At 45.5% G+C, this 12,866-nt stretch overlaps 1 protein-coding gene across 2 annotated transcripts in view; it reads left to right on the top strand.

Moving 5' to 3' along the window:
• mon2 (MON2 homolog, regulator of endosome-to-Golgi trafficking) overlaps positions 1–10,504 on the top strand; it is a 34,280-nt gene extending 23,776 nt beyond the window's left edge. The window contains exons 22-35 of one of the 2 annotated variants that reach the window (XM_068602664.1): positions 102–277; positions 398–560; positions 1,135–1,428; positions 1,562–1,760; positions 2,711–3,354; positions 4,066–4,209; positions 5,104–5,121; positions 5,683–5,811; positions 7,220–7,410; positions 7,503–7,563; positions 7,648–7,771; positions 7,993–8,200; positions 9,164–9,246; positions 9,690–10,504. In XM_068602664.1, coding sequence (XP_068458765.1) covers positions 102–277; positions 398–560; positions 1,135–1,428; positions 1,562–1,760; positions 2,711–3,354; positions 4,066–4,209; positions 5,104–5,121; positions 5,683–5,811; positions 7,220–7,410; positions 7,503–7,563; positions 7,648–7,771; positions 7,993–8,200; positions 9,164–9,246; positions 9,690–9,853 — 2,598 coding nt within the window. In that variant the 3' untranslated portion in view covers positions 9,854–10,504. The remainder of the gene's footprint in view (positions 1–101; positions 278–397; positions 561–1,134; positions 1,429–1,561; positions 1,761–2,710; positions 3,355–4,065; positions 4,210–5,103; positions 5,122–5,682; positions 5,812–7,219; positions 7,411–7,502; positions 7,564–7,647; positions 7,772–7,992; positions 8,201–9,163; positions 9,247–9,689) is intronic. The other variant, XM_068602665.1, reaches the window with a different exon arrangement.
• Positions 10,505–12,866: the final 2,362 nt, after the last annotated feature.

Genomic DNA, 12,866 nt, shown 5'->3' with positions numbered 1-12,866 from the left:
AACTGTTATAAAGTTTGCATATCGTCATTGTGTATGCGTACGATGCAGCGTTTTAGTAGCATAGTTTACAACGTTAACTTCATTAAAATGTGTCCCCCAAGCGGCTGCAGCTTCTGTTGCTGAACCCCCTGAAGGAGTTGTCCAACGTGCTGCATGCAGACATCCGGCAGAAACAGCTGGAGAGTGTCCTGCAGATCCTCCAGAGCCAGGGAGACAGCCTGGGGCCCGGTTGGCCACTCGTCTTAGGGGTCATAGGAGCCATCCGCAATGATCAAGGGTAAGCGCACAAGGGAGAAGGGGGCGGGGCTTCACTTTTCACTTTCATGCTAAAAGCAAATGTTTTATATTTGTGCTTGCCGTCCTAAAACCAATCAAATGCGTGTCGTTTCCCCTTCAGCGAGTCATTGATCCGAACAGCCTTCCAGTGCCTGCAGTTGGTGGTGACGGACTTCCTACCCACCATGCCTTGCACGTGCCTCCAGATCGTAGTAGATGTCGCCGGCAGTTTCGGCCTGCAGAACCAGGAGCTCAACATCAGCCTCACCTCCATTGGCCTGCTGGTGAGATGACTTGTTTTGGGGTCTCTGTTTTAGTGTTCTGCTTTCGACACACAATCCTGCAAGTATTTCACTCGCTACTCCTTGTGTCGTGTACTGCCGAGAGGCTCGGAGAAACCCGTTTGAACAACCGGTCTGCTGAGCTTTTCGAAGCCATCAGTAGAATGACGCTTGTAACCGAGAATAAAAGAAACGCTCTGCCATAATTATTATTATTACTGTTTATTATTGAAATTTGCCTCTGACAGGTTGGATATGTTTCTTTTCAAGTTATTTTAAAGCTTAACATTGTATGTTTCATATGATTAGATTGACAATGTCACATATTGCCATGTTTTTGCATTGTTTAATCTAATTTAACAGCACTTTAGCACTCTGCTGGCATTTCATTGATACTTCTAAAGTATTCAGGACATGCAAAACCCGATATTGATCTGTGGTTTTGCGGGATTATTTCTCTTGGAGCGTGGCTGTTCCTGCGAGATTACTTTATGGTAATAGGATAGCAAGACTGCCAGAAGCATTTTACCGACCTTCCACTCCAATTTCTGCCCCACACTCCCCTTTTTACCCACAGTGGAACATTTCGGACTACTTCTTCCAAAGGGGCGAAGCCATCATACAGGAGTTGGAGAGGGAGGAGGAGGCCCTGCAGAAGCAGGCCCAGGAGAAAGGAGAGACCCTGAACAGGCCATTCCACCCCGCCCCTCCCTTTGATTGCCTGTGGCTGTGCCTGTACGCCAAGCTGGGCGAGATGTGTGTGGACCCACGGCCCGCTGTGCGTAAAAGCGCCGGGCAGACATTGTTCTCCACCATAGCAGCCCACGGGACGCTGCTGCAGCAGCCGACATGGCACATCGTGGTCTGGAAGGTAACATTTGAAGAATTTGTAAACGTCATTTCATTTAGTTAAACTAGAAAACGGCTGTCATCCATATTGTTGTTTTATACGATGTCGCAGAGATTTTTTTCTGCTGGTTGAACTACCTTGGTGTCACCACTAGGTGCTGTTCCCGCTGCTCAACTGCGTGAGGAAGTCGTCCACCACAGCGGACAAGGAGAAGATCGAGTCCGGCGGCGGGAACATTCTCATCCACCACTCGCGCGACACAGCCGAAAAACAGTGGGCGGAGACGTGGGTGCTGACGCTGGCCGGAGTGGCGCGCATTTTTAACACCAGGAGGTATCTCCTCCAGCAGTTAGGTGAGCCAGGCATGGCCTACTCGGATACTTGATGCTGTTGTACGTGAGGTAGTTGTGCATAGGTTGGCCACAGAATTATGACAATTTCATATGGAAATGTGTATATATAAATCTGAAGTGAGCAAAAGTTCAGGGACAGCTCTGATGTTTTTACTGCTATATTACGACACATTTAGTCACGCTAAGTCCCATGCGGACAGGATTAACATTTCAGGGAGATATGAATGATAAAACATGAGCTCCTCATTAACTGCACTCATCCCTCTTAACATTTTACCCAGTGCCAAATTACTAAAGAGGTGACTCATAATATACAACACATTCCCAACTTACTACACATTAGCTCACGAAGAGACTGGCTGCACTTCCTACATGCAGCCCCGATCAAATAAATAACTGTTGCTGGCAATATAATATCACAGAACTTATTTCATGTTAATATTGACGACATTTGTGAGCAGAAAACGGCTAACACATGCAGCTAAGTCCCGCCTCTCAAATGCAGACTGGCCAATCACAGCATAGCAACAACCGGGGGTCCAAAAACTAGACTCTCATGGCAATCGTTTCAGATTTTCGTTGATTCTGCGCTAGTCATGTTAAACGTTGTGTAATAGTGATACTCGTAACACATGCTGCTTTCACTTTAGCACGGTAGCAGTGAATAAAGATAGCTTAGCTTTACAGGAACGGTATTGTTGCTTAATTTCATTGCCAGGTGATGCGATGGTTAAATTTTACGCTGTGATCTGTAGACTTTTGCTTTTATCTTTATCTTGCCAACCATGTTTTTGCTGCTGACTCAGTTTGACATACCCTTGTGTCTGCTTCTCTCTAAAAATCTCTTTTTTTCTTAAAAAAAAATTCAATAAAACATTTTCCAGTGAGTTGCAGTGTGGGCTACATGGTAGTCTCACGCATGATCCCGTCGTTGCGCTGTGTATCTGCAGGTGATTTCTTCGAGGCCTGGGAGGTGCTGCTTAACCACATCCAGTCGGCCGCTCTCAGCAAAAACAACGAGGTGTCCCTGGCCGCCCTCAAGAGCTTTCAGGAGATCCTACAGATTGTTACACCTGTTAGAGACTCGGACAGAGCAAGCGACGCGTTCGCCGCTATGGGCGTCCCCCCGGTGCTCATTGACCCCCTCTCGGCGTTGGGCCCCGGCAGGCCCCTGGTGCGCTCGGATTCGCTAGTGGAGCGGCTGACGCGGTACAATGGCGCTGAGCTGCAGGCCCCTCCCCCGGGGGAGGAGTCCGCGTTGGAGGACGCCGCGTTATGGTGGTCGGCGTGGAACACGTGGTATCGAACGGGAACGGACAGCACGAGACCCCCTAGTGGCCCGACGGAGAAGTTCTCCTTCATCCCCAGCCAGCCCTTCCTCACAGCATTGATCCAGATTTTCCCCGCACTCTACCAGCACATAAAAGCCAACTTCAGTATGGAGGATCTGAAGAAGCTGGGGGTCATCCTCCACGGGGCCGTGTCCGTGCCCATCAGCAGCGACGCCTCGCCCTTCATCCTCCCCTCCTACACTGAGGCGGTGCTCACCAGCCTGCAGGAAGCTGTGCTCACCGCTATGGATGTTTTGCAGAAGGTGAGCGAGACAAAAATGTGCTGTTAGAATAAAAAAAAAAATGATGTGTACCAAAGAGAACATGTCTTATACATTATGCACCATTGAAAATAGCTTAGAGCCGAGTGGGGTGTCACGTTGACCTAGGAGTCTCGGTTGATGTTCCTAGTTTGAGCTCTTTGTTGCATGGCGTCCTCCTCTCTCTCCAAATTCACAGTACATCTCTTGACTTCACACTCAGAAAAGAAAATAATCTTAAGAGCCAAGTAGATAAATAAAAAGAAGAAAAGAAATGGTTATTCTCGAGAAATTACAATGTTATGTCAGAGCAGCCCTAATGCTATATTCCAGAGTTAAGCCAATACATATAAATCCCAAAACTGGCCACTACGAATTTATATTTTCGTCATCGATTGTCAAATTTTCCCATTTGAGAAAGTGGAACCAGCTATGTTTGCATTGGCTTAATCTACCGAATACAATTAGGACAAAACATTTCCGTGTACCTTTTTTTTTTTTTTTTAAATTGACGCCTTGACTCGTAACTCCAGACCTCTCTGCTATGAGACAATGTCTTTGAGAAGAGCAGAGTCTGACTCTCCCTGTCAACTAAAAGTAATTCCTACCCATTTTGTGTCAACTCAGTCCAGGAAACAATGTGTCAGCCTGCTAAATTATGCAATGTGCAGTCCCGTGGTGGATGACAGCAGTGTTTGTTCCTCCCTGCTGCAGGCCATCTGTGTGGGCCCGGAGAACCTGCAGGTCATGTACCCGGCCATCTTCGAACAGCTGCTACTCTTCGTGGAGTTCTCCTGCAAGCCTCCTCAGTACGGCAGGATGGAAACCAAACACGTGGCCAATGCCAAATACAACCAGGTAGGGGGAAATGGAATTGGCCGCGGAACTGCTCGGTTCTCATTTTCAATTTCCGTTTTTTTCTCTTAGTTTGTTTCATTAAAGCGTTGAACGGTGTGCACTGTTATTCGTCCGTCAGCCATTTTCCAACAAGTTCATGAAGCGCCTCTCCTCCCCCCCCGGACCCCGCTCCCTCCTCCAGTCTAGTCCTTATGAAGCCCCTATCGTGGCCCTTCACGAGATTGACAGGTTCTTCTGGACCCCCATTACTCGCTCCGAGCCAGTTTCACTCCAAATATTCCCTCCCTCACACTTCATCCCGCTGGCAGCGCGCCAGAGAAACTTCCCTTCTCTTCAGTTCAAACGCAGTTCAGATTCCCAGTGCACATAGTTCCCAGTGACCTTTTTTCAGAAAGATTTCTTCAGTTATAAACCCACAAACAGGGGAGTCTTTTCACAACATTGTTCAGTGTCTTTCTCACTCAGACGTCTTGCGACTTTACAGCTTGCAAAAAGAAAAATCCGGCAGGTGTCTCGAGAGTTAGCCGAGAGCGGTCTCAATCCGGCAGGCTGGTATGCTTACGCCAAGACATGTGAGCTCGGCACGTTTCATGTCTCCAATCCTCGAGTCCTGCATGTGGGGTCCAGACTATCGGAATCGGAAACGTTTAATTGTTTAAGTGAGAATGTCAAAACAAAAATCAACCAGCCAAACAGATCTTATGGGTGGTCTTTATTGCCCGGTTGGCTTTTTGGTGCTACACGTGTCATGTTCCCCCCCCGAAATCAGCCCCGGTTGTAGAATCTCATTTAACCAACAAGCCACTGAAAAATCGGATACATTTTAAACACCAGTTTAATTGCGATCTTCTCTCATTCTGTTTCTTGGGACGACTCACTGGAATACCATTTTAGATCCAGCTCTTTGCACCGGTGAGTTTCGTCATCTCCTTCAGCCCCCTCTCTAGTTTTTACTAAGCTGTGCTGAATGGTGACGGCCTACCCTCTGCGGTAGATCACGCCGCATGGCAGGCTCTCACATCTCATCTGCGTCTCCTCACTCCATGCTCCCCCCCTCCTCCTCTTCTCTGCCTGCCACTAACTGGTGGTTATGCCTTCTGTGTGCACAGTCCCTGTGCGGTTCCATTATCCGTTGATTTTGTGTTTTTGGTGACGTTCATATGCACACGTGTGTGGTTCTGTGTATATTTCTTAAAGACACACTTTGTAGCATCAAGTCATTTGTTTGGCTATAACATGTCAGCTGTGGTATTCGTACAAGCCTAACAAAACTTGAAGCTGACTAATAGTCACTGTACCCTTTTGATTTATTTAAATAAGTGTGCGTGTTACTTGTATACTTATACAAAGTGTGCCTTTAAAAACTGCTTTCCATGTGGCTCTGCCCAAAAAATACAGATGGATTTGTTTGACTAATACCTGCTCCTGTTTCTCTTTTCTCTCGTTAAATCCCATCTCTCCCCCACCCTGCAGGCGGAGTGGGTTGCCTTAAACTATGTGCCCTTTGCTGAGCGCTCCCTGGAGGTGGTGGTGGACCTGTACCATAAAACGGCGTGCCACAAAGCTGTCATCAATGAGAAAGTTCTGCAGAATATAATCAAGGTATTTTCACCAGGATTGGCCCTGTTTTTCCCCCAAGACTGTAATTAAATAACAGTCAAAAGGAGCGAACGGAAATGTTTAGATATAGCGTCTTCATTTATAACCTGTATGAAATCCCCTCTGAAGTTTGGTCCACCATTTATTGCTGAAACATATGCGGTCATAAGATAATCCTTTTATAAGTCCCGCAGTGGGGAAATTACAGGATTACAGCAGCGCTGTGCACAAGAGACACATAGCAAATGAAAATATTAAGTACTATAAATAAACAATAATACAATTAAAATGTATTAAATATTGCACCAGATGAACATAAAAGTGGCCAAAGAGTTTGTGGTCTGCTGTGATCTCAGCTTGTTATGCAGCCTGACAGCAGCGGGAAGGAAGGACTTTCTGTACCTCAGACTCAGCCGGTGGTCATAAAGTGCGCTGTGATGTCATGAGAAAGTTTTGGGAAATTTTAAGAGTGTAAACACAACATTGCGTGGGTTAATTGCCGCTGCGTGATGAAAAGCTGTCAGACGTACCCGATCCACGATGTCACACCAGATGTTTTATTTTAGCGGATGAAGGCTGAGCTCTAACTTTTGGCATCACCGTTGATTTTCCTCTTCGAGCTGCGATAATCAATACAAGTTTATTAACAGTGGATGAACTTCTTTAAAGGGAGTGTATTGCGGGTTCTGACACACAATAGAGGAATGTGTGTTAGTTACTTTCCAAGAGAGGTTTTTATATATATATAAAAACGTCCAGAAGATGCTTTGTATACCGTAAGTGTGCTATATTCTTTATTCTGTTTCCTGTCTGAGGAGCCTACGATCCGACGGCCTCTGAGCAATTTTCCCTTCACTTGTCTCCCGGGTTCGATGGTATTGACCTTCAGTGCAAATTATATCAGCATCATTTTCTGTAAAGCACTCCGTCAACAACCACAACAATATGTCAGTGCGGGGTCACAGAAAACCTTTCCTTCTTAAAGACCTTAAAGCCACAGATTCGGCCATTTGTTGTTGTTTTTTTACCTCTGCACTTTTCCTATAATCTGTTTAATAAGAAACCACAAAATAAAGAGTTATTTTGCCAAGGAGCTATTACTTTGGAGAAATCTAAATCTGACACCCCCTCCCCTCCCCGCCCTTTTCTTTGTGTGTCTCTCAAACAAGAAGGCGGTACTACCTCTGGGAATCCAGCTGTCTTTGTCAAAAAGATGGTGTTTTGCTTTCACTGGTTTTGTCGGATGAATAGCATCTCTGGCTTTGCTTTGACTCTCAGATATAAAGTCTCTCCACATTTCGGTGTAAAAGAGATGAAGGCGATTCAGACCACTGCGGTTAGTTTAATAGACTTGACCTTGAAGTCCGTCTTTATATTTCCGCCTCATTGATGTATTGTTGTCGCCCTCAAGACTTTACGAATGCCGCTGGGTTTGAAGTACTCCTGTCCATCTGAGAGCACCTGGAAGCTGGCTGTATCGTCTCTGCTCAAGGTGCTGTCCATCGGGCTGCCGGTGGCGCGCCAGCACGCCTCGTCTGGAAAGTTCGACACGATGTGGCCCGAGCTGGCCAATGCCTTTGAAGACTTTCTTTTTACCAAAAGGTACAGATTTAGACCGTCGTAAGGATTCAGTGTGCACAACTTGAAAGCTCTTGAGTACTAAACTCCTTGTTTCTGTGCTTCTCCTTCCATAGCACACCTCCAGACAACCTGTCCATCCAAGAATTTCAGAAGAATGAAGGCGTTGATGTTGAGGTAGATACTTATTTACAGTCCATTAGTGTGTTTGTTTATTTCACGTGGAAGCCCGATATCAGCATTGTGTCCTCTTTGTTCTAGGTGGTCCAGCTGATCAGCACAGAGATCTTACCGTTTGCCAATTTCATCCCCAAAGACTTTGTTGGCCAGATCATGACTATGCTCAATAGAGGTTCTATTCACTCACAGTCTCCCTCCTTCACAGGTAAGATGTACTTTTGGCAGGCGAAATCATGTTTGATGGGACATCAGGGTGGCCGAGTGCTGGAATCCCTCTGTAACCATTAAGTAATTGTTGCCAACCCTGTGGCTCCTCTCATTCTCTACGAGACAGTAAATCCCTTGTCTGTCCACTGTATTGTAACTCACTCTGCAGAGCGGTCGTCAGCAGAATGTCTAATATGTAAAGCGCTTTCCTCTTGACAGAGGCGGAGATCGACGTGCGGATGAGGGAGGAGTTTTCTAAGGTGTGCTTTGAGACGCTGCTGCAGTTTTCCTTCAGCAACAAGGTGTCCACCCCGCAGGAGGGCTACATCTCGCGCATGGCGCTCTCCGTGCTCCTCAAGAGATCCCAGGATGTTCTCCGGCGCTACGTAGAGGACGAGAGGCTGAGCGGACGCTGCCCCCTGCCCAGGTACACCTCGAAAAAAAAGAAGACGGTGCACTTGCTTTGGCCACAAACACACGGTTTTGAATGGTTGTAGGCGTATGGCCCTCAACAGGAATTCATCTCCAACCTCTTTTGTTTGTTAGCGCCATCATTTTGTTTTACCACTGAGATATTTAGCACCGCAAAGCCAACACCGCTCCAGCTCCAGCTGTGCATCCATCATTTCTCCCTTTTTCTTTATTTTTTAAACGACACAAAACCATTGTACTTACTCCGTTTTACACACTGGCACCACATTTCAGGCTCGGCTGTAACACTTCATTCTGCAGTGCGTTCTTTTCCTCCCCCTAAGACACTGTGGAAGTTAAATGATACCCCGAGGGGGATATTGCGCCATTAGCACATAAAACGGCAAAGGGATGGGGGCGAAGGGATGGGGGCGAGGGGGAAGTTCAGAGAAAAAGGATAATTAGAAAATACACATGAAAAGCAAATGCAAGGTGGCTTAAATTCAAACAAACCATAAAACATGAAAACAAACTAAGGAATAAGAAGATCATGGATTGCATTATAAGAACATGTATACAAAATAAATGGCTGTAATGCAACAACCACCACTCCATTTTTTTTATTCTAACACACTTTAATCAAACTGCTTGACACATGCTGCATCTCTTTGTAATTCATATTGAATTAATACACATTAAGTATTGATAAATATCTTGAAATAAGAGCTTGCTTCCTCTCTTCAGTATAGAGGAGATCAAATGTGTCTTGGTTGCTCACTTTTTCTGAATGACTGTTGATTTCTGTCTGTTAGCTTTTTTCTTCTTTTTTTTTAAATGTCATTTATTCAGCAAACACCTTTCATTCAAAGCCTCTCATCTCTCTGTTTGTTTTCATCTTGTTTTTTTCTTCTAAAAAAACCCCCATCCTTGAACTGTACAAGTCTTTGTAACCAAATACGGTCTTTTTTTTCCGTTTCAGGCAACAAGTGACTGAGATCATCTTCGTCTTGAAAGCCATCAGCACTTTGATGGACTCGCTTAAAAAGACGCAGCCAGAAAACGGTGAGTACCAACCTGTGTCAAGGATTAATTGAATAGATGTTGGAAAGAAACGGGTGGTGACACGATGGAAAAACTTATAAAAATACAACAACGCCACCACGCAGCGATCTGTTCATCTCCGATAAATGTGTCAAGAGTACAGTTGGGACCGTTTTTCAAATGAGTTTAATCTCCAATCTGGGTGGAACTGTTTACGTTTCCAGCAAGGTCAATTACAAGAAATGTGTTTTTTAACCGCGATAGATTGAAGTGAGACGTTCTAAAAATGACGTTTTTGAAGTGCCCTTCAGGATGTTTGCGTCACGTCGCCGGAGCAAAACTCATTTCCATACGCCTGTGGGGATTTTATGAAGGCAATTCACATTCTTCCTCTCCCTCTCCCTCTCCAATCCCCGATCCTCCTTTTGTGTCTCATTCTCCTCTTTTTGTTGGCCGTTCCGCAGTGGACGGCAACACCTGGGCTCAAGTGATCGCCCTGTACCCGACGCTGGTGGAGTGCGTCACGTGCTCCTCGCCCGAGGTGAGCTCGGCCCTGAAGGAGGCCCTGGGGCCCTTTAAAGACTTTATGCAGTCGCCCGTCTCCAGAGTCCAGAACGGAGAGTCGTGACCAGGCTCACTCAAATTTGTTTGTTTTTTATAATGAAGAAATCTTGAATGTCTTTTTTTTTTCCGACCCCACGCGCCTCCACAAGCGCACGGACATGAACTCTCCACTACCCCCCCCCTCACCTCACCTCTACGGTGATATGAAGCAACCCAGAGAACGGAGATCCGAGGGGGCCCGCTCGAACAGCGCCGATGACCCCCTAGCCCCACCCCCCCGACCTTCATACGCTTCATCGTCTGCTTCTCATGTGAGCTGATTACGCATCGGCTCCCTTTGCATTCTCATACTGACTGACTGACTGCACTCTTGTGTTAAAACTGCAGATTTAAAAAAAAAAAAAATGTAAAAAAAAGTTGCAGTGTTGCCTCTGGGTTTAGTTTGTTTCTCTCTCCTGATGAGGCCGAGTCAATGTACAGTGTGTGGTGATAGTGTTGATGATGTAATTAACAGGGGAAAAAAAGGCAAAAAATAAATAAACTGGGGCTTTATTGGTCTTAAAAATGAACACTTTAGACTTTTGCAACATTTTCCACGGTGAGGATTTTATGCAAGAAAACAAATCTCGCTGTAACATTCCATGTCATCTTTAGCCAGCCATCTGAGAAGGGATGTACTTGTCTGTGTAAAATAAATGGGACAATTCTATGATCAGCTCTGTGCTCTTGAGTGTGCTCAGTTCCAACGCATGACAAAGGGGACAATTGGTTTTTAAATGTGGATGTCCAATCAGTGCTGATGGTAAATGTAGTCCGCTGACGAAATAAATTCCCCCGGTGCATGCTTTATTGACTGGTCCTTCCTGCTGTGGAGACGTGCCGGCCGTGCCTACATGTACCAGGATGCATTGCGCCATCAATGAAGCAAATAGTCTGACTAAGACCGGGTTGATCGCCTTGTTGACCAGTCATTAAAGACGCTGCATTCAAACTGGACTGAAACCAAAAGAAACTCGCCAAACACAACTTCTTTCCACCTTTCCAACAATCAGCAGCTCTGGTTTAGTTGAAATAAATCCTTATTTGACAGAGTAAGATGAGAAAATATGCATTATCCCCTCTGTTTCTCACTGGAGGCGCCCACGTCTTTTTAGACCATTAAATTAGGAAAGTACAACGACAAAAACCGCCTCATCTTTTCCTGTTTATCTTCGGGAGCCTGCGTGGGGTCGCCAACACACCTCTGTCCAAGTGAGGAGGAAAACGCTCATGCAAAGTAAGCGCAACGATTAGCTCCATCTGGATCATCGTTGGCAACAGTGTCCCACAAAAACTACCCACGCTTACATTCGTTACAGCAGACTCCTCGCTGCAGCTACGAAAGGAAACAAATGTTGCTTCCGCTTTATTGTTGTCCCGTATCTGCTGTACCGAATTGCTGCCGACTTGTCCTATGTGTCACTTGGCATGTGTCGAACTCTTCTGACACTAACTGAACTGCCCCCCCTCGTGGGGAACATGCAACCTGCCTAAGTTAAATTAGTGAGTTTGCGACCGAAGGCCTTACGTTTTATGTCTAGTGCTTTTATTTTGAAAGGTGAGAACTGAAGGAGTTGGTTTGGTTTGCTTTGGTTGAAAGGCGAAATAAAGTTAGCCTTCTTGTTTGGGACTCCGTGTTTTAATTAATAAAGGTGCAACTCAGCCGGTTCCACACAAATTGATTGATTGATGACTATTTGCTGCAGGGACAAGCTCGGAGAAATCAATCTTGTTGCGAAGATAAGTGTGAAGCTTTTTCTCCACATAATATCTGTGTTATGTGTGGAAACAAAGGCTACTCGTGACAAAAACTACAGTTTACAAATATATTGTGCCATGCAAATTAATCGTACCACAAAAAAAAGCCAGTTTACACAGTGAAGTTCATTTAAAACTGCACAGGACACCTGACAGTTCACATTAATTTTCATGAATTTTGTGTAAACATTTAACAATATAATTATTATAACGAGGCCCACGCTTTAAACGTATGTTTCAAAGTGCGGCATCTGTAGTTATTGAATGAACACACTCATGTAATTCCCCAAAATGCCACCACATGGTATGAATACTGTATATTGTTATTAAGATGTAGTATTGCAGAAGTACAATGTGTATTTGTATTTCCTGGTAAGATTTTAATAGTTTTAAAGTCGAGGGACATTTTTAAAGGGACTATTTTGAATAAATAAGGTCAGGAGTTTTCTCAGTAAAAGAAAACACCTTTTTATTTGATTTTTTTGTATTTTCTTAACATATTTTGGTGAAATATGAACTGCTTCGGGCCCCACTGCTCCTTCTCAAATCTCTAATGTCCCCTGCAGGTCCCCGAGGCCCGAGTTTTGGATCATCCGGTAGGTCATATGAGGGGAATGGACCGTTTTGTGGTTTGAGGAAAAAGAGGAGGAAGAGGAGGGGAGGAGGAAGAGGAGGAGGAGGAGGAGGGAGCAGGTCTGCTTGGGCGGGGTTTCCCTTCTTATTTCAAGTCTGCACACAACGAGGAGCGGCGCGGTCGAGGACGGACCGTCTCCGGCTGCGCGTGGGGGGAAATGGCGCTGCACGGTCTTCAGCTTCAAGATATTGTTCTCATCCTTTTTTTGTGCCTGTTTTTTTTTTTTTTTGGTTGTCTCCGCCTGGCTTTTTCGACCACGTACTGGCTGAGGTAGTAGTTTGTGCTGTTGGTTGGGTTGTGACACTGCCCGCTATGGAGATGACTGCGCAAGCTACTGCCTTGCTAGTGCTGGTTGCCTTCCACTTCAGCCGAGGAGAGAGAGAGAGAAGAGGGGGGAAGAAAAAGGGAGGAGAGGAGGGGAAAAAAGCCCGCTGTTTCCCGGTTTTAACAGGTAAATACACGTTGCTTCTGCTGCTGCACACAGCCACCGTGTTGTATTTAAAAAGCTGCAAGGTCCTGCTTTTAAACCGGGAAACAGCTCGTGTGCTTTGCATTGTTGCATTTTTCTGTATCGTGTTTCAGCCAATAAAATAGTGGTCGTGGAAAAAAAGAAGGAAAAAAAAGCACTTTTGTATTCATTTTTTAA

This window comes from Clinocottus analis, unplaced genomic scaffold (genome assembly GCF_023055335.1).
Source record: "Clinocottus analis isolate CAN_PGR_092001 unplaced genomic scaffold, fCliAna1.0.p SCAF_6, whole genome shotgun sequence".
Taxonomy (NCBI): domain Eukaryota; kingdom Metazoa; phylum Chordata; class Actinopteri; order Perciformes; family Cottidae; genus Clinocottus; species Clinocottus analis.
This window is presented reverse-complemented; position numbering and strand designations above follow the sequence as displayed.